This window comes from Ptiloglossa arizonensis, chromosome 2 (assembly GCF_051014685.1).
Source record: "Ptiloglossa arizonensis isolate GNS036 chromosome 2, iyPtiAriz1_principal, whole genome shotgun sequence".
Lineage (NCBI taxonomy): Eukaryota > Metazoa > Arthropoda > Insecta > Hymenoptera > Colletidae > Ptiloglossa > Ptiloglossa arizonensis.
This window is the reverse complement of record NC_135049.1, coordinates 27420341-27440831: the sequence shown is the minus strand read 5'-3', so window position 1 is coordinate 27440831 and position 20491 is coordinate 27420341. Positions and strand designations below refer to the sequence as shown.

Below are 20491 nucleotides of genomic sequence, written 5' to 3'. Positions count from 1 at the left end.
TCACGACACCCCACCACTTCTTCGATCACGCACAGGTTCACCGCAGGGGAACGGAAATCGATCGGAAATATCAACTCGATTGTCTTCGTTGACGATCGAACCGTAGATATTTGATCGCGTTTCGCGCTTCACGAGATGAGCTCCTCATCTTCCGCGGAGTGCAACTTGCATTGGGAACGATGCAATATAGGATTGAACAACGTCAAATGCACGCGAGTTTGTAAGTAAATTTACAGCGTGGCATTGCTATTCAGCTTCACAACTTAATTTGCGTTATTATGCGTAGTTAGAACCCCGTGCCGTCACTCACTCGAGATCGTAAACACGACTGCAAAATGTAACCTCTCGCTACTTGGTATCGAAGAACGTGTACGAAGGTTGTGACGAATTTATCGGTTGGGAACCTTTTTTTTCAAAGCAAGTCGATATCTTTGTAACCTCGGTAACTCGAGAGTTCGTGCACACCGGATTTATTAATATAGATCCATAATTCTATTATAAGAAGTTTGCTGGTTCCTTTGTGGAGGGGAGATTCTGAAATTAAATGCTCTACCGCCAGTTTCGAGGCACTAGCAGCGCCATCTAGCTAAGGGTTTCGCTGTTACCTGGCGAATATTGACTGTCACGCGTATTCAACCTCGATCGATCTCTCGCTCGAGTCGTCGCGCGCCTAGTCATGGCGTAGGATGATAAGTGTACGTTGCCTCGTGTGTGCTTCTTCGTTAGAAAATAGAAGATTTACTTGGTATTTAGAACATTTTTTCGATTAATTAGTGTACAAAATTTGAGGAAAACACGTGACTCATGCAACTGTAACCGTCGGTTGCAGCTGCATCGAAGAATGCAGATCCATTGTGAACGATACATTATCGGCGTCCTGTGCCGGCGTAGATTTTGGGAAAAAAGCACATCATATAACGGATTTTATTCACCGGTATCGAAGTTGATCGAATTCTTCGATTATCGAGAACGTGTCAAGTAAGTAATATTCTTCATGATTATTTTGTAGTTTAAGCGACATAAATTCATCGAAATTGATTACATCTTGATTGTACCTCTTATTACGTTACGAGAATTGCCATTATATCAAAGGAAACATCTAACAAACATAGACGAGACTTTGTCGTGTCATCTTTTCGTTATGCTGTACGCTTTGTCCTTTTCATTTTCAATTATTTTTCTCCCTCTGTCGTATCATTGTGGCGTATAAGTGCATCAATTTTATTATGCAAGGTGTAGTATTTAAAGTGCAAAGATTAACGTTTAAATTATTTCGATCACAACATCTAGAAACATGTACTTTATACTATTTGGTCCACTAATTTCGTTTATTTGCGTCATCCATGTTCATTACATTCTTGACTCGTACTTAGTAATTACATCGTACTTCAATATGCTGATTCATTTATGACATGTTAGGTTTACATTGTTTCATATCTGTTTAACATGGGTCCAAATTAAAAATACAGTATACTTATCATATCGTGCACCAGTTTATCCTGAAACTTTCGAACGTAGTTAAATTATACGCGTGCGTGTGAATGTTCGTTCATTTCCACATTACCGAATAATTTATCGCGAAACTATTTTTATCCTAGAATTTACGGAGCGTAAAATTAATCGAGACAATACCTTCCTACTATTAATTACGTAAAGAACCTGTGTTGTTAAGTGCGAAGAATTAAGTCAAGGTTCTACGCGGAAATTAACCTGAGCACGTTTGTGTTGATACCTTGAAGGCAATGACCCGAAACAGTGGTTCTTACATTGCATTCGAAAAATGATTTAATGTCCTTAACGCTAAAAACTATGTAAATAACAAAATTAATTACATACGCTCGCTTCATGGACAACAACATCAACACATTTAAACTAAGCTTAAAGAGTGCCACTACATAGTATCAAAACATATTTTATGCAATGCGGTGTATTCAATCTTTTAAAAATTATAATACTAAAATATTAAAATATTAAGCTACCGTATACTACCAAAAGCACTAAAGTAACGATATTGTCCTAATATTAACGTAAACAGCTGCAAAATCAAATGCTAAATCACACAATCGGTTAACAAGTGTTCAAGTATTCGGATATTTGATGAGACCAGTGACGTTAACAAACGCCATATACTGTTTTCGGAATGTAGTGTTCGAAACTTTCCGTAGAAAGCATAGTTTCCAGAAAGAAAACAACGTTGAGAAACACTGAGGCCGAGAGGGAATATTACTAGGTAGGAAATTCTGGTTCCTAAGGTACCTTTCTCTCGGCCTCGTTCGAATGGAATACTTCACGTTGCACCGTGGCAAGCTAAGCACGATAAAACGTAACAATGCCGCATCCCATAGATTTCAAGCTTACGTTCGTCTGTACGTGATTTTCGTGGACGATCCTCGCGACGCGTAGGAAAGTGTCTTCGAGTTATCAGATGAAAGGGTGGGGGATAATCGCTCGAATCAAGGACAATAAATATCATTTATCGAAGCAATTGTTGATAGACTCGCGGTGCCGCATGCGCGTGTCCAGCTTTTCCGAGTTCGCTGTTTGCCAAGAATCAGGAATCTCAATCGCATGCTCCAGTTTCGACGACCGCGAAATAATTCGAGCAGCAGAAACAGTACACGTTTGTTTCTGTGGAGACGCCCCGGAAGTTTCGTATCGCGAGTGCGCCATTTGAATGTCAACTTATCAATGCCTTGCTCATAGATAAAAGTTAATTATTGAACGATAATGACCCGGCGATGTAAGAAGGAAACGCGGACGACGCTTACGTTCTATTACCTTTTTTTCACTTTACGGAAGGAGTATTGAACCGCTATTGTTTGTCGAAGTAACATATTGGAGGTTGAAGTGTCGACTAATGCGCCCCACCGGCGAAAATGGAAACTCATCGTTGTCCTGAAACTGGTACTTGTAAGTGGAAAATTCGTTGAACCGATATTCTTATTAAGTCGTGGTACAGAAATAGTTAAAAACGATCTAGTAAAACCGGACTGGAATATTCCAAGTACATACACAAATGTTTCTCGAGTGCCATAGTTTCGAGTAGCTCTAATAAAGGAAATTACACGGAAAACCTCAACTGAAATGTTCGAATACTCTACTACAAGCGTACATTTTCAGACGCGGTGCTTATATGTAACAGTTGAAACGTCTGAAATATTTTTCTACTACGTTATCTCGATGTTGCCGCAAGATCGCAATTCTATTTACTTGAAACATTTATATCGTTTCAAATTTTATTGCGAGATTTATCGTTAAGTAATATTAAAAAACTTACATAAACAAGAAACATAAATAACGAAATAGTAATCGAATTCTACTTGGAAGGGTCCATGAAAAATTTGAACGATGTCGATGTATCTCGAACTATTTCCCGAATCAGTCGCCTCATTCGATATACGTCCTTTTGGATATTTTAAACAAGCAGATCCACGTTTATTTCATATTATTACCGATTTGGCTCAGTTGCCCTTAATATTATACAACGTGAATAATCCGGTTTACATAAGACAGAATCATCAAGTTGGAATCATCCAGGGGATCGGATCTATTATTTTCATGGATCGCAAAACGCGTAAAACGATCTGTACGGTAGACGACGACTACTCGGATAATAACAGGATACCGCGAATAGCCAGTTACAAGAACACAGATCCCGATAATGAGGACTTCTCATATTATGGGTTCCTTTGATCTCGAGAATGCGGAATACTGAAGAGACCGTTGGTGTTCCAGGACGTTCGTAAAAGTTTCTCGTTGAAAAAAACGTCTCGCGAACGAATGACGGTTCTTAATTGAGATTCTAGGACACCGTTGCCCGGAGGTGTAATGGGTTTAACGGCGCGATGCGATTTATAGCGATTAACTCGTCGCGCAACACACTTATTTTTTCACCGTGCAGTCCCGATTAATTAGAAACGTTACAAGGCTACGAGAAAATACACGGATTTTTGTCACATCGAATACTGTTTCGTATTCGCGAAAACATATTACCGATTCCTTTTTCTCGGCGTGTACTATTTCCTATTCGTGACGAAATGCACGAGGTATACGTGTAACAGACAAATTGACCCTTTAACCTACCAACCGCACTCGCGTCGAATGTATTCTGCGAAACACAATGCCCGCCGAAGCCTCCAACGACGCAAACAACTCTTCGATTTCGTGCGTGACTTTGTTAAGGTCACGTAAATAAAACTCGGCTCGAGGTTTCATCGGTGGCGATCAGTTTTTTCGGTCGAAACGATCACGCGTTTATACACAACCCGATCTACAATAAATTGAGTTCGGTCTTTCCACGAACCCGATACATTTCCACCGCGCATACGTTTCTCTCTGTTGCCCGTCTAAGATGCTTCGAATTCTCCGAGATTCGGTATACATACAACCGCAGAAGTATTTTACGATTCACCGGTTTATTGACACGAGATCACGAGGATGTTCAAAGAAAACAGTCACCGTTCGAAGCGAGCGGATTTTATTTACGATGTGTGATCATCCCAATTATATTACACGCTTATGATCCGCCCGACTAATATCGAAGCGACAGTGGCGATCCGTAGAAAATAAGCCGACGGACTCTCAAAGCGAATCTTCACCGTAGAAATCGAGATTTAAATAGATCAGACGGTACCATCATCAAGTAGGCTAGGGGTGCCCTGACCATGACTGCGGTAACAGACGTCGGCATCTCTTCACGATAAAAGTGGTTGCGTCCTGGATGCTTGCCATGAGGAAAAGCCTAAGTAAAATTATCTACTAGCCGACCACTTTGCGTCCCGGCTCGCCCTGGCGAAAATTCTTACGTTTGCGAAACTTTACGACTTCTATGCTAGGATCTCGTATTGTTGGAACAGATATTTGGAAATTTTTATATCGCACGTCTTTAAACTGCACGGCTATCGAACGAAGGGAATGCTCAAAAATTGCCGAGAGCATTTACTAGATGGCGTCGAATGTACTCTAATGGATAACTTTGAATAGTCAACAATATAACACCGCGAAATGTGTAGACACGGTGGTAGAGCACACAGTTGTAAGAAAGAAAATTAGTTGCTTGAATGAAGCTGTTAAATAGACGATAAATTTATTTCGGCACAACCCAAACACCGGTCGATATTTTCATCCATTATTCAATGAACACGTGTAGTTGGATACTTGTCGACATTTTACAACCGTGTTATTCTCAGAAGTAACGTAAAAACGATAAAAGCAAAATGTATTCAAGATATCAATGTTATTTGCACTTTTAATTGCTTTGAATGCTTTGAATTGAACAATGATATTCATATTAAAATTAGAAATCTATATTATTCGTTGTTAATACAAAAATATAAATATGATTGGAACTTTATATTGTTTGATTATAATTATGAGCGCTATAAACTATTACCATATACAAACACAATATCGTAGATATGTATTTGAAAATACAAAAGAGGAAGCACAATATGTGTATCTCACTACTGACCCGTAGTGACTAATGAAGCTCCCGTTCCCGTTACGCTGATTTGCTCCTAACATCAAGAATAGTAATCCTCTATAACAAATAGATACATACTGTCTTAAGTATGTTTTCCTCAATCCTCAAATTGGCTACATTTGCGTTAAAATAAGCTGTGTGATATACTCCATCGTTACAAGAAATAAAAAGAAATATTTCAAACTCGTTAACAAAGTAAAGAATGTGTAGTAAAATGTTTAAAGATATGCATTACGTGTATGCGGTCAGATTAATTGCATTCTCCGCGTTGTGAAGCTAAAAACAACGACTGTCACGAAGAGACTAATTCATCATTTTTTCTGCACGCATTGAATATGATGTGTTTTAAAATCAAACAAGACATTTATTATTCATTTTTATTTTAAATATTTGTACATACAAAGTAATAATTGTAAAATCAACGATGTATGTAAATAATGCTCTTATAAAGTGTACATAGCAGATTATTACATGTATGTAGTATAGATCTCATTGGTATTCTTCATCAAAAGAAGCAAAAATTTTAATAACTTGTTTAACGAAGTTTTTGATTTACTTAGAACATGTAGGAGATTAAAAACAATTATTTAAAATTTAATAATACTTTTAACATATATACACGTGTACTATTAATAGTCATGGTGTATTTAAAAAAAATTACGGAAGGAAAAAGATCAAACTTACGTCATTTGATTGCAAATTCAGTCTGTCGGTCCAACTTACCCACAGATGGCCGAAGGCGGTCGGCAAATGTCGGGCGAATTCGACATCGGTCGTTACTATTCGTCGAGGTTGTATCGTGGCGTCTTATTCAGTACGCTACTGTCTCTCATCGCTGTCATTTAAAGCAATTTGATCCTGCGTAAAGTGATTTCATTATTTGGATTTTTTGACAACGCGATGTTGGATTAATATGAGTTCGAGCCTCTTGACAAGCATTTTTGCTCATTCTTAACGTCTTCGTTTTCATAAATCGCGAGCAGTGCACGCAGCGTTGATCTTCATCATGAGTTCGCGCGTTCGTGTGCCCGTTCCTCTGAGCGCCCTCAAAATGGTAAATATAATTGCACGTTTGCAATCACACAGCAATATCTGCTTTTTATTGTTTGCATCATACTCTTCTATTTCTTTCGAAGTATATAACTAATCTTATACTATATTCGTTGAAAGTATTACCAACTAGAACCATTGAAATTTCGCATTGTTTTATTATGTTTATTCTGGGTTTGTGGATTTTTCCTATCGTTATTCACATTATGTTCTTCAATAATTACAGCTCAGTGATAGCAAATATTTTTTTTTTCCTTGTTGCATTCATAACTGACATAAACGTGGAGACGCAAGATTTTCAAGCAATTTATTATCCTCGTCCATAATGACGCGATGTGTTCATCAAGCATACCGGACAAATGTAATCGTGTTTGTCACCGGTAACCACTTTCGTTGTTCTTCGACCGCTTTAATCGCGATTTAATTTCGTACGCGAGCCGCAACGGAGACCTCTACGCATTCTGTGGTCTCTGTATTTTTAGTGATATTGGCACGTATCTCTAAACGATATTAGCTGCAACGACCGCGGTAATGTAGACAAACCGTTGCGCTTTTACAGAAAGTGGAAAACGATGCCGCGCACGAGTCACGTTTCCACACGGAATCGACATATATACTTAACAATACCTAAAACAACTTTTTTCTTTCTATTTTTGTACAATTATTGGACCACATTATTTTGACAGTAATTTATGATTATTTCAACGTATCTAATTAAAATTGGGTTTATTTTTATGTAATTTTTAGAATGGATAATTAAAGCAAGTTTTGTTAAGGACCATTGATTGTACAAAAATTAATTAATTTGAATAATCTTTATTTTTAAAGAATATCGATTATTAAATAATTAGTTATACTTGTCTAACACACCTGATTTTCAACTTGTTAACTATCGTGTTCGCTTTGCATACCTAATGTATTCTTTTATCAGATGCAATTCGTTATAATGGAAACGATTTTTAATTGTCGTCTTAAATGATCGTTCGTATATATGCGATGGTCATTTCCGATTAGCATATTTACACAACATAATAGTGGTAATATTCAAACGTTTAATATAATAATTTATTATTAAATTTGCCTTACGATTGTCACGAGGACACGAGGACACTTTAGTAAATTCTGACTACGTTCCGAGATAAAAGAGTATCATCAAAGTGGTGATTTAGGAAAGTGTCTTCGTTTTTCGGTCCTAGGTTTATTTTCGTTCAATCCCACGCGAAACTATCTCCACCGGTTTTATTTACAACGTGAATCTATCGAGGTCAGATCGAGACAAACAGGTATACAAAAAAACTGGTTTATTCGGTTGAAACTCGTTGAAACTCGTTGAAATACCATTTTTAATTTCTATATGAAGTGAATCGCAAAGTTTAATTTGAAATCCGATGTTCCGTAAGATAATCGGTGATGTTATCAATATTTATTAAAATTCTCCGTCGTATTGTTTGCTTTCCATAGATAATTTCAAATCCAACTATTATTAAAATATTGTCTCACTTTTTGTAGAAAAGTACTCTACGCACCGTATGTGACTCTTTCCTAGTACAATAACCTATGATCCATAACAAAAATACGAATTCGTGAATTACTACAAATCAATGTTTGTTTTGAGACAGTGAAGGAGAAACACATTATTTCCGCGTATATCTCGATATTCTGGTCCGCCAGATTAAATTAAGGATTGCGGGAAACATTTGATTTGCGTAATAGCGCGCATAAATGAAATAGAACGCCATGCGTGCAACGCTCCCATTATTCGAATACTGTCAACGGTTGCCACCATCGCTAAGAGTAATAGGGATACAGTTCACACTCTATTAAAATCAATTCACATGTGTGTTTCTTTAACGTTGCAAGTCCTTTATTCCGGATATTCTTTTGAAAACGTAATCGACGAACACATTTTGTTCGCAACAAATTAATTGTTTACTCGTAAACATACATAGTGCATACAGGGGATGCGTAAAAATAAGTAACACACAATTACAGCCGAAAAAGTAAAAATAAATCGAACGTGATAATCAATTTTGAAAATTATACCTACGAACCATGCATTTGCCCCAACATTTCTGTTGTTACATTTATAAGCAGCGAGAGTAGCCCCGTTTATGAATATATAAATATATTATATTATCAAGTGCAATGAAGTCGAGCGATCACTCAAAGTCGAAAGTTACGATTATGAAAGAATCGAAAGTTGTGAATCGAGGATGTAATTGCTCCAGTTCGAATCGCTTATCTCTACTCTTCGATTAAGGTTGCTGTTTGTTTTTTTTTTTTTTTTTTTTCGAATTTCGTCTCTAGATGATTTTAATGAATATTTCCAACGCCACCTGGTACTGAAAACTCAAAGTATCGAATAAGCTAACGCTACAACAGTCGTTGGAAAAAAACACAAAAGTATAAGCATGTGGTCGATCCACTGCCCTTCGTTACCAACTCACCGGTTTTGTTACCAGTGATCTTCAAGCCTTGTGACGTCGAAAGGTGGCACCCCTAGTCAAGGAATCCGGTTAACCCTGATCGCGACGAATCTCCACGTTTACTTTTATTTTCTTCTGTAAACAAATCGTCGGGACGGTGTAATATAAATTCATGGTTCTCTTTTTCTTTGTTTTAGCGCTGGTCAGAAACACGCAGGAATCGAGCCTGATGTCCATATGGTCGACAAGCACTGGACGCAATTCACTGTTTGGCGCGGAAGGCGGAGCGGTACTCCCCTCCACGCAACTACCGATCCACGTACACGTGGCGCGCACACATCTACGCAACGCTGACGGCCACTGCTTCCACAAACGATTCCACGACTGTCAGGTCGGTAGTCTTCTCCCCTTGTCTCCCTTTGATCTCGTCGCAGTTCATTTCCTCTTTATCTCCGCGTTCTATGTTGAACGGTACATACATTTTGTCATTCTTTTTTTGTCACGTGTACACTTTTGCCACCTGCGATCGGTTTCAACCACGCTTAACAATACTGTAATTGAGTCATTATCTGTTCAGTGTTCTAAAATGTTTTCCAATTCTTTTTCGAGAAATATGAGAAATATATAATACAAGATTGAAATACAAGATTTAAAAATTTCAATCAATTTCGGTTTGACAATTTGTCGTCGAATTTTTAGAAAATAAATTTCTTTTTCTTTTTTTTTTTTACAGAGTACACGAATATTTCAAATGCAAGATCAATAATTGTTTCAGAATATAAGCAACGGTGTATCGGATATCGTTGCCTCTCAATTGAAACTCAACGACAGGGATCAATTAGCTTGTCCGTTACTTTTATTCGGTAGATCGTGCCGTTTATTACAGAACGATCGATGCAAGTGATTCGCGATCGAGAAACAACAAAGCGTAGAGGTACTAAGAATCTACGGGGTTATTTATTTATCACTACCCGGAAGAATTGCGCGTTCATATTAATTACCGGACGGTAGATGCACCGAACAGGAACAAATGGAATTTATCTTCTTCCCTGGAATCCTTGAAAATCGCGGATAAAATCAATCGGAATTGTTTAAACCGCGCCACCGCCTCCGTTAATGACATAATACAATATCTCTCCCACAATTACGCGCCGGTTAATTATTCACGCTTTAACAACTTCTGTTCCGTACTTGTCTGTGAATTTCACTAACATAAAGCAGACACCCGAGAAATATTAGAGCTCTTTAACTTTCGCAGGGCGTCTACGCCAAGTATTTAGCATCGCTTACAACGGAACAAAATTAGTAATATCCTTTTTGGTAAATTCCCATTGCTTTTCGAATCCAGAGAAATTCATTTGTCGCATATACTGTGTACACGGCCTTACTTGAAAAATATTAGCAATGTATAAAACAACGGTAGATCTTTCCTAACACCACAGTAATTCCCTATAGAATGTTTCTATTGTAGACGAAAGGTATGAAATAGGGCATATATTCGCTACTTCGGGGTTATTTTAAAATAAGCTTTGCTAAATGGAACGCCATGTTTTTGTTTCGATAACACAAAAGTACAAAGAAAAGTAACGAAATGAGAAACTTTGAAAAATATTTTTCTCCACCGCTGTCGGAACGATAGTTATCTTCTACTATATTTGACAACTGTTTTCTACGCTCCTCGAACAGAGACTCTTAATTGAAAATTAATTTACCGTAGTCGGGACGTAGATCTGTAAAATGAAATCATCGTATTACTCACAATTTGCGATTACATTGTATCCATCGATCGATCGAGCAATTCAATATGCTTTTTTTTTTCTTTTTTTTTTGGTCCCGCTTGCCAAATCTCCCGCAAGTATATCGATCCATCGATACTGGATCTCGCCCACTTTGACTGCTAGATTTTTTATTAATTCTCCATGTGATTTGTTCCGTTCAGTACCCATTGGTTTTTTGTCCTACACGGGACTTTTGGCAAGTTCTCCCGTTGGCACCGACATTGCCATCCACACTCGGTACGTGTCTTTCATTCTTACGTGCTTGTACAGTTGAGCGCCAATTATCCGAACGCTGATTATCACCGGACGTGCAATTATCCGGATACAATTTTTTAACGACAATCTTACGATCGGACGGTGTTCCCTGAAATTCTGTACGGGCACCGTTGTTATCGTTGCATCGTGCCGCAAGTTGCAGAGAAAATGTATGCATGTGAATTTTTTTTTCTTTTCTTTTTTTTTTTTTTCTTTTTCTCAATCGAACATAAAACACACTCCAACGCAATCCTCACCGAAGGTAAAAATCCGGAAGAATTCCCGAGTTGCGTAATCGTTGCTTCGAACCGTCGACAAAGGAAGTTGCACGAGCAAAATATTTCAAAGTAGAAAAATTACACATAGTAGAGAAAAGGATCGTTACTGCCATTAATATTTGGATGTCACACCGGTGCTTCTAAATTTACTGCATTACGCATTAACATAATTACTGAAGCAATGTAGTAGCTCTCTTACTCTAACAGAATTATAGTCTTGCCGCTTAACGACTTCTTTGGAACATTCTTAGACGTTGGAAGTAGTGATTGTGAGATATGTTACAATGTAAAGTAAATTTACGAAACTCGATACAGTATGGGCGTATTAATTTATCGCTTCGATAGATTTCTTAGTAGATGAAGCAGTGTAAATATAGAGTACGATGTACGAATATTAACCGGTCTCACCGTACGAATGGAGAAAAAAGAAATACGACGATTTAAGTATCTACAGGTCAGTGAATCGTGCGTGCGATAATTTGATAGTTTCGCGTGTAATCCGATCGCCCGGTTCGAGCGGTCGTAAGCATGTTCGAAATTGTTTTATTGACTCGGTGGTTGGATTAGTTAACGTTGTTGTATCGCACCGCTTGATAATCTGAATCAGTGAAGCTTAAATTGGATCGTATAATTGGCCACTGTGCTCGCGGGAAGCCGAGCCACTGCCACGGGTTAGCGCGAGTATCTTTTCGATTAAACGCGGCTGTACAAGATCGGTCGGCTCGATCGGCCTCTTACACGCCACCGAATAATTTGCCCCTCTTTTCTTCTTTTTGTTCGCCAGTCGAAGATGTCGCAGTCGGGAGATGGCCTTCACACACCGGGTTATCTCTCCTGGAGGAAACTGCAGCTCAGCCGAGCGAAACTTAAAGCGTCGAGCAAGACGTCTGCCCTACTTTCCGGTTTTGCCATGGTACACATCATTTTTACACAATTGTCTCCACCTCTGTTACTATCCTCTATCGCTCGGTAGACGGTGCTAGAAAAAAACGTAGAAAGAACGAACGAACGATCGATCGATCACCTTCCAACACATGGTTCATCGTCGAGTATCGGATCATCCCATAAGTAATGAAAATTTTCAGATCGAGCCAGCCGCAAAGCGATAAAGTCTCGAAATACCGGGCAAGACGGTCGTTCGGTACACGCAGGTTGTATCGTTTCAAATGGACCCGTTGCGGGAATGGATTCGGCAGCGAGACATCGACGAAAGAAAGTTTACGCAGACACGAGTTAGAGACGTTTACGTGTCCGAGCGAGACCCGTTCGCCAATTGTATCAATTACTCGTACGTGGAAACGAAACGTTGTAGAACTTGGAGGAATCTAACTTTTGATAGTCGGATGCAAAATTAATTGACCGCTAAAGGCCACTTAGACGTGGTAGTTTCACCATCGTACGCTTTGGCTGGTTTGCGGCGCTACGTTCCGGCGTTTTCGCGCAACCTGTAAGCACACATTCTGTAACCTTCTAAAGAACAATTAATTTTGTCTCGACTGTGAAGAATTCATTTCTCTCGGTCGAATGAAAGACGGGGGAGAAACGAGGTTCTAGACCGCAATATTGTCTCAGAGAGTAATCGATAAATTGTTAAATACAGGAAACGATGTGTCATTCCGCCTCGGTTCCTGAAAACGCGTAACTCGCGCTATCTATGGGATGATCTGATTAGATTATCGTATTCAGGGTTACGGATTACGCGTCCACTAACGTTGGTTTTCTTGTCGCAGGTTGCCATGGTGGAGGTACAGTTGAACTCCGACACAAAGGTACCGTCGGAGATGCTAATCGCATTCGCCGTGTGCACGACGTTATTGGTGGCGGTTCACATGCTGGCCCTGATGATATCGACGTGCATCTTGCCGAACATAGAGGCTGTCTGTAATCTACACAGCATCAGCCTGGTGCACGAGTCGCCCCACGAACGTTTACATTGGTACATCGAAGTGGCATGGGCGTTCTCCACACTACTGGGACTGTTGTTGTTTTTGCTTGAAATTGCCATATTATGTTGGGTCAAGTTCTACGATTTCTCTCAAGTGGCAGCTTGGTCCGCGTGCATCGTACTGATACCGGTGTTGGTAATTTTCCTCGCTTTCGCGATACACTTCTATCGGAGCTTGGTCGCTCACAAATACGAAGTGACAGTGTCCGGTATAAGGGAACTGGAGTTACTTAAAGAGCAGATCGAATCGACCGACGTCGAGGGTAGAAACGGCGTGAACCTGTTGCAAACAGGAGTGACGCACGTTGTGTGAATGCAAGGTGAAACGCCTTGCAACGAACCGTGTTACCCATCAAATGTGATAACCTCTCGCGAAGGAATCAGGGGAGGGGTGAGAATCTCCGATAACGCGGCTACTGCGCAGAGAGAGTTGTGTACATATCGAAGTAACTGAAAAACGGAGAAAAACATGAACAATCGTTGACATACATTTCGCCTAAACTGTACTAAACACCACTGTCTTGTTCACGTTGTCGCTAATGTCTCTGTGACACAAGAAGGAAGACTTTATTCTTTCTCTTTCTCTTTCTCTTTCTCTCTTTCGTTCTCGGTCTTGCTCTTTTTTTCTCGCAACTTTGGAACTCGCTTACGTGCAATTTTAAAATGGAACGTCTGTTCCTTTCGGAGGAAAAAAGTAGGTGAATTCCTATTATTATTATTACTATTACTATTACTACTACTACTACTATTATTATTATTATTATTTATTATTATTATTATTACTATTACTATTATTATTGTTATTATTATTATTATTATTATTATTATTATTATTATTATTATTAATATTGTTATTATTACGATTATTATTCTTCGGTTACCAAAGAGCAAACGTTCGACGAAGAGCTCTGAAACATTCCCTTTCTCGCGTAGCGACTTAAATGTTACAGTTAAACGATACACATTAGGTGTGTAATATCATTCGCAGATATATCGTGTGTAGCAGCTCGAAAAACCAACGATCCTGAATGAAAGTTTATGGTTTGTCGAATATGCGTGACTCAACTGCGTTGAATGTACTTATCTCTTTTGGAAACGTACCTATATCGCGCGACATTAGTCCTCAACACTTTCAGTTTCATTTAATCGCGTTGTCTCGCGCGACAACCTTATGCTCAAGCGGTTTTTCAAGCTCTTTGTGCGGAAGCAAAGCAAACAATACGGCTGGTTACGTTTTCTGTTGTATTACGTAGCTATATATTGTCTCTCTTGCGTTTGTACTTGGTAAACATACTGCCGTCATTAAGAGAGAGAAAAAAAAGTAACGAGTTCATAAGAAGCGGCAATTTAATTGTACATAATTTGCATTAAATACAAACGGACGGTTCATACGTACATCGCGTTAATATATAAATATATAATAGCGGCGCTTTTGCCAGAATAAATTATACAAATAATGTCGATTCATCTTGTGTGTGTTATCTTTCATATTGTTACATTTCATCGCAAAAAAGTGTGCTTCGAAAGGTAAATTTGTTTATAAAGCAAAATCTAAAGAAGAACACGTGCTTACGGATACGTATTCGTTCGTGATTATACACTTCGGTGGCTTCTTGCAAGTGTGCTCGTGATACACAGGATCTGTCTCTTTGTTATCATCGTTGGTTTTGTACGTAATTTCGGTTTCATCGTCATCCTTTGCCAGTTCATTCTACCAACCGAACATGCAAAAATATGTACAGTAAGCAAACGAACAGTCATGAGGATTTTACTTATTATTGTTATTATCATCGTCGCGTGTACCCGTGGAATAGGATATGGCGTCGGACGTGGAGCAGACTGACGCCAATATAAATCTGATATTGTCCCGTTTGTGCATGTGTCGTTGCTCCAGAAACCACGTTGCTCCTGGCCGGTGATTATATGATAAAACGTGCCGCGACCTTCTTTCTTGCCCTTGACAAATTGACCCTCGTATCTATTCCCGTTAGCTGTAAAATATTTCATTAAAACTGTCTAGCTTTTCGTTTCTGCATCAAAAATGTAAAGTACATCGTCGAGTTCTTTTTGTATATTACGATTCACGACATTTCGATTCGAAAGTAGTATTATTGATCATATGAAATGTCATTAACAGGTGAAATAAGATTGAAAAACCTTTAACGAACATTCCCATGCCATCGTAGAGATTGTTAAACCAAGTGCCCTCATAGTAGTCGCCGTTGCAATACCAAATACGACCATAACCTTGCCGTTTGTTTTGACAAAAATCACCTTCGTAATAACTGCCATCTTCGTACCAACTGCGTCCAAATCCGTTCTTCTTCCCAGCCACCCAGTCACCGGTATAACGTTGACGAAGAGTTCCATTTTCTGAAATTTTGCTTAAAACTCCAAAACCGTGTCTTTTACCATCAAGCCAATCGCCTTCGTACATCCATCCGTTTCTATGAAATTTCAAATCGACAAATATCGTTATTTTACAGTACTATATAACATTTTTGTTTACGGACATTTCAAAAGCATTAAAAATAATATTTCAAAAGCGAGAATAAAAAAAGATGGTTGAAACTTGGTTATTTTACTAATACCGCTTACGATAATCATGGCAATTACAAAATTATATACCTATCTAACTCATTACCCTTGCCCTCTTTTTTATCATTTTTCCATTCTCCTTTGTAATAACCTTTGGTAAGTTGTTTAGTCTGAGGACTAAAAATCGCGTGCCGCCAACCATTCCTTTTAGAATTCTCTATTTTACATTTGGTATACGACTCTCGAATAGACTTTGAAATAGACATTACAAATTCTTCAGAAGTAGAGCTGTTGTTCTTGAATTCAAAGACTTATCATTTTTTGTCGTTTTCAATAAACATTGAAGCTGTCGACAACACAACACACTTTTTAGTAATCGTTCTATCTTAATTTATGTTATTATTGTAAAAATTAATTGGAAATAATGACTACTTAGGAGTGTTATCGACACCTAACACTGAAATTATTCTCTGCAATTATTAATACACCTATTTCTAAATGAAATATTATAAATATTGGTTTAAAAAGTCAAAGTTAACTTGAAGTATTAGATCATCCAAATTTAAGCGGCATGAATCTAAGCTGCTAGTGCCATCTGCTGAAGTCAACAATGTCATATAATTTATAATCGTTGAATTTACGTTGTAATGTACGATTTTTATGATCCTTAAATGTCAAACTTAAATATTTTATAGTACACAGACGGATAAATTTTCAATCAAGAGCAAATGAAATATTTTTACTATATTATTAAATTCCACAAACAAGTATAACATAGTATGAAATTTATGTTTAAAACTAGTAATAAGTACAACAAAATTAAATATAAGATAATCAAACTTCATATTTTCTCTCTTACCTTATTGATAAAAATTTGAAAAATATACGTCATATTTAACTACTTTCTACATACCAGTTTGGAGCGCCTCTATCGAAAAGTTTCGTCGCATTCGTGAAACTTGGGCCAAAGTGTTGTTTTCTTCAAAACGAAAAACTCAAAGGAAAATTTTCACGTGATAAACCTTCAAGTCCTCGAAAAGCAAACTTATCTATGCCCTCGTATCAGTGTCGATAGTTTTTCCATGAATTCAACTATCACTATCGGAGACACCGACGAAGAGGTGATTGATTTGGAATCGAGCCAAGATACAACCAACGATGCTAACAATGGTCAAAGTGAATGTTCTACTGAAAAAAACAAATTATCGAACACTGCGAACTGGACGGATGCTATTAGTGAAAATGTGAAGTATAAGACACCTGCGTCTACACCGCAAACTTGTGACAATACGATATACACTTCAAAACCATTTTTTAAGGTTATGTTTCGGGACAAAAGTATTTCACGGTGAGAAATTATTTTGTTTACTTTTTAACAGTGTACACATTGTGCTTAATTAGGAATAATCTCATTTATAGCACATATTATTATTTTTAACATATTTCTATGTTAATTGGTTGAGCGGTACTAGTTGTTTACATATTTAATAGTATGCGTCATAACGAAATATTTGCGTTAATATATATATATATATTAAGGTAATTTCTGAATTCTTTTCTAATCTTTTAAGTTATTTTATATTAATTTATGCTTTTATAATCTTCATCCAATTTTTAGGCAATATAGTAAACAAATAAAAGAATTTCTAGAAGAATTAATACCTTCCACAGTTAGTAGTCAAGAAAGTAATGACAGTTTAACGTTAGAAATTTGGGACAATGAAACTACAACAGAAATTGATGATAGTCAAGATATAATATGTGATACAATGTTCATAATAGATACCCAACCAAAACTTAAAGATGATCTTGATGTTCCAACATATGAAAAAGTATAATTTTATCATAATCTTGCATATTTATATGTAGAATAGTAATATTTAATTAATTATTTAATATCATGATTTATATTATTTTAGAAATATGAAAATGTATTGGAAAATAATGAGCCTGAACAAAACCTGGAGCAAGCAATGGATTATTCATCAAAAATAAAGTGTTTTAATTGTTTGGAAAATCATAGTTTACGAGACTGTCCACAACCACACATTCAAGTTACTATTAATAAAAATAAAGAAAATTTCAAAGTCAAAGGAAATTGGAAAACTGTAAGATATTATTTAGAGGATGATACAAAATTTGACCATATAATTCCTGGTCAATTAAGTAAGACTTTGCGTGAAGCATTAGATCTCACAGATTACGAATTACCTAGACATATATACAGGTATTTATTTTCATTTGTTTTGTAGAATTTGATGTTTTTATTGTTTATGTTATACTTATGTTACTTCTGTTGAAAAAGTAGATAATGAAATATCTACTGTTAGATATTTGTAAGTACATTTAAGAAAGTATCCAATTTCGAAGTATCTACAGTATAAAAATACAGATATGCAACAAGATTTTGAATGCAAAAGGGCAAATAATTTTTATTGTTTTCGTATGTTGAAATATTTTTCTTAGCATGAGAATGCTTGGCTACCCTCGAGGCTGGTTGGAGGAAGCACGTGTATGACATTCTGGTTTGATGTTATTCAACTCTGATGGTGTAGCAGAAGATGATCCTATTGAAGTACAAGCACAAATTTGTGGAGGTGATGCGAGAGACTATTGTGACGTAGCAAAAATACATGGTTTTCCTGGTTTTAATGTACCACCTCTACGTGGTACAAATTGTGTAAGCAACTTAATAGATAATAAATTAAAAATAATGTATTTTTATAAACCTCATATGCTGAAAACTCGTTATAAATAATAGGAATATGAACAATGGGTATCAATGATGGAGCATGCTACTAACTACCAAACGAAGTTGTTGTTGTTGAAAAGGAAAGAAGAATTTGAAGAATTTAGAAGAAAAAGGCCCAAAATGACTGAGACTGAAGCGGATTATTATATAGAACAATCTAATGCAAGGGAAATTGCAAACAATACGGCTGGTTACAGTTTCTGTTGTATTACGTAGCTATATATTGTCTCTTTTGCGTTTGTACTTGGTAAACATACTGCCGTCGTTAAGAGAGAAAAAAAAAGTAACGAGTTCATAAGAAGCGGCAATTTAATTGTTCATAATTTGCATTAAATACAAACGGACGGTTCATACGTACATCGCGTTAATATATAAATATATAATAGCGGCGCTTTTGCCAGAATAAATTATACAAATAATGTCGATTCATCTTGTGTGTGTTATCTTTCATATTGTTACATTTCATCGCAAAAAAGTGTGCTTCGAAAGGTAAATTTGTTTATAAAGCAAAATCTAAAGAAGAACACGTGCTTACGGATACGTATTCGTTCGTGATTATACACTTCGGTGGCTTCTTGCAAGTGTGCTCGTGATACACAGGATCTGTCTCTTTGTTATCATCGTTGGTTTTGTACGTAATTTCGGTTTCATCGTCATCCTTTGCCAGTTCATTCTACCAACCGAACATGCAAAAATATGTACAGTAAGCAAACGAACAGTCATGAGGATTTTACTTATTATTGTTATTATCATCGTCGCGTGTACCCGTGGAATAGGATATGGCGTCGGACGTGGAGCAGACTGACGCCAATATAAATCTGATATTGTCCCGCTTGTGCATGTGTCGTTGCTCCTGGCCGGTGATTATATGATAAAACGTGCCGCGACCTTCTTTCTTGCCCTTGACAAATTGACCCTCGTATCTATTCCCGTTAGCTGTAAAATATTTCATTAAAACTGTCTAGCTTTTCATTTCTGCATCAAAAATGTAAAGTGCATCGTCGATCTCTTTTTGTATATTACGATCCACGATATTTCGATTCGAAAGTAGTATTATTGATCATATGAAGTGTCATTAACAGGTGAAATAAGATTGAAAAACCTTTAACGAACATTCCCATGCCATCGTAGAGATTGTTAAACCAAGTGCCCTCATAGTAGTCGCCGTTGCAATACCAAATACGACCATAACATTGCCGTTTGTTTTGACAAAAATCACCTTCGTAATAACTGCCATCTTCGTACCAACTGCGTCCAAATCCGTTCTTCTTCCCAGCCACCCAGTCACCGGTATAACGTTGACGAAGACTTCCATTTTCTGAAATTTTGCTTAAAACTCCAAAAACCGTGTCTTTTACCATCAAGCCAATCGCCTTCGTACATCCATCCGTTTCTATGAAATTTCAAATCGACAAATATCGTTATTTTACAGTACTAAATAACATTTTTGTTTACGGACATTTCAAAAGCATTAAAAATAATATTTCAAAAGCGAGAATAAAAAAAGATGGTTGAAACTTGGTTATTTTACTAATACCGCTTACGATAATCATGGCAATTACAAAATTATATACCTATCTAACTCATTACCCTTGCCCTCTTTTTTATCATTTTTCCATTCTCCTTTGTAATAACCTTTGGTAAGTTGTTTAGTCTGAGGACTAAAAATCGCGTGCCGCCAACCATTCCTTTTAGGATTCTCTATTTTACATTTGGTATACGACTCTCGAATAGACTTTGAAATAGACATTACAAATTCTTCAGAAGTAGAGCTGTTGTTCTTGAATTCAAAGACTTATCATTTTTTGTCGTTTTCAATAAACATTGAAGCTGTCGACAACACAACACACTTTTTAGTAATCGTTCTATCTTAATTTATGTTATTATTGTAAAAATTAATTGGAAATAATGACTACTTAGGAGTGTTATCGACACCTAACACTGAAATTATTCTCTGCAATTATTAATACACCTATTTCTAAATGAA

The 20491-nt window shown here is 37.1% G+C and overlaps 4 protein-coding genes and 2 long non-coding RNA genes across 14 annotated transcripts; 3 read left to right on the top strand and 3 right to left on the bottom strand.

Moving 5' to 3' along the window:
• Positions 1–68: 68 nt before the first annotated feature.
• On the top strand, positions 69–635 carry LOC143143117 (uncharacterized). Its single transcript, XR_012991025.1, has 3 exons — positions 69–220; positions 287–377; positions 503–635. It is a non-coding gene; the product is annotated as an uncharacterized LOC143143117 (long non-coding RNA).
• On the top strand, positions 560–14677 carry LOC143143111 (calcium release-activated calcium channel protein 1). Of its 4 annotated transcripts, none has more exons than XM_076304018.1 (5): positions 560–695; positions 775–978; positions 9156–9349; positions 12054–12182; positions 13000–14677. In XM_076304018.1, the coding sequence occupies exons 3-5, from the start codon at positions 9188–9190 to the stop codon at positions 13525–13527; spliced, it is 819 nt and encodes a 272-aa protein (XP_076160133.1). In that variant the 5' UTR covers positions 560–695; positions 775–978; positions 9156–9187; the 3' UTR covers positions 13528–14677. The 4 variants fall into 4 exon arrangements, with proteins under 4 accessions (XP_076160133.1, XP_076160134.1, XP_076160130.1 ...); XM_076304019.1 differs by having other exon boundaries at positions 612–745; positions 830–978; XM_076304015.1 differs by lacking the exons at positions 560–695; positions 775–978 and adding an exon at positions 2642–2910.
• On the bottom strand, positions 8800–10122 carry LOC143143118 (uncharacterized). Its single transcript, XR_012991026.1, has 2 exons — positions 8980–10122; positions 8800–8874 (listed from the first exon to the last, which is right to left on the bottom strand). It is a non-coding gene; the product is annotated as an uncharacterized LOC143143118 (long non-coding RNA).
• On the top strand, positions 13790–18929 carry LOC143143114 (zinc finger CCHC domain-containing protein 8-like). Of its 2 annotated transcripts, none has more exons than XM_076304029.1 (6): positions 13790–13908; positions 16669–17100; positions 17371–17584; positions 17672–17860; positions 18219–18432; positions 18514–18929. In XM_076304029.1, the coding sequence occupies exons 2-5, from the start codon at positions 16835–16837 to the stop codon at positions 18297–18299; spliced, it is 750 nt and encodes a 249-aa protein (XP_076160144.1). In that variant the 5' UTR covers positions 13790–13908; positions 16669–16834; the 3' UTR covers positions 18300–18432; positions 18514–18929. The 2 variants fall into 2 exon arrangements, with proteins under 2 accessions (XP_076160144.1, XP_076160143.1); XM_076304028.1 differs by having other exon boundaries at positions 17672–17979.
• Positions 14538–17052, bottom strand: LOC143143112 (uncharacterized). Of its 5 annotated transcripts, XM_076304022.1 has the most exons (5): positions 16666–17041; positions 15843–16098; positions 15372–15661; positions 15018–15205; positions 14538–14925 (listed from the first exon to the last, which is right to left on the bottom strand). In XM_076304022.1, the coding sequence occupies exons 2-5, from the start codon at positions 16016–16018 to the stop codon at positions 14752–14754; spliced, it is 828 nt and encodes a 275-aa protein (XP_076160137.1). In that variant the 5' UTR covers positions 16019–16098; positions 16666–17041; the 3' UTR covers positions 14538–14751. The 5 variants fall into 5 exon arrangements, with proteins under 5 accessions (XP_076160137.1, XP_076160135.1, XP_076160138.1 ...); XM_076304020.1 differs by having other exon boundaries at positions 14538–15205; positions 16666–17052; XM_076304023.1 differs by having other exon boundaries at positions 14538–15205; positions 15489–15661; positions 16666–17052.
• LOC143143113 (uncharacterized) lies at positions 18802–20466 on the bottom strand. The gene is given in 5 exon segments (XM_076304025.1): positions 18802–19354; positions 19356–19440; positions 19607–19847; positions 19849–19897; positions 20079–20466. Coding segments are annotated over 5 exon segments (846 nt in total). The 5' UTR covers positions 20255–20466; the 3' UTR covers positions 18802–19059.
• Between the last annotated feature and the right edge of the window lie 25 nt (positions 20467–20491).

Excerpts from the sequence above, each read along its gene's own strand:
- LOC143143111 (XM_076304015.1), top strand. The coding sequence starts at position 2,877 with ATGGAAACTCATCGTTGTCCTGAAACTGGTACTT. Across the intron at positions 2,911-9,155 it reads TTGTCCTGAAACTGGTACTT|CGCTGGTCAGAAACACGCAG; the intron begins GTAAGTGGAAAA and ends TCTTTGTTTTAG. Across the intron at positions 12,183-12,999 it reads TACTTTCCGGTTTTGCCATG|GTTGCCATGGTGGAGGTACA; the intron begins GTACACATCATT and ends TTCTTGTCGCAG.
- LOC143143112 (XM_076304020.1), bottom strand. The coding sequence starts at position 16,018 with ATGTCTATTTCAAAGTCTATTCGAGAGTCGTATACCAAATGTAAAATA. Across the intron at positions 15,662-15,842 it reads AAGGGTAATGAGTTAGATAG|AAACGGATGGATGTACGAAG; the intron begins GTATATAATTTT and ends GAAATTTCATAG. Across the intron at positions 15,206-15,371 it reads CATGGGAATGTTCGTTAAAG|CTAACGGGAATAGATACGAG; the intron begins GTTTTTCAATCT and ends AATATTTTACAG.
- LOC143143114 (XM_076304028.1), top strand. The coding sequence starts at position 16,835 with ATGAATTCAACTATCACTATCGGAGACACCGACGAAGAGGTGATTGAT. Across the intron at positions 17,585-17,671 it reads ATGTTCCAACATATGAAAAA|AAATATGAAAATGTATTGGA; the intron begins GTATAATTTTAT and ends ATATTATTTTAG. Across the intron at positions 17,980-18,218 it reads TTACCTAGACATATATACAG|CATGAGAATGCTTGGCTACC; the intron begins GTATTTATTTTC and ends TATTTTTCTTAG.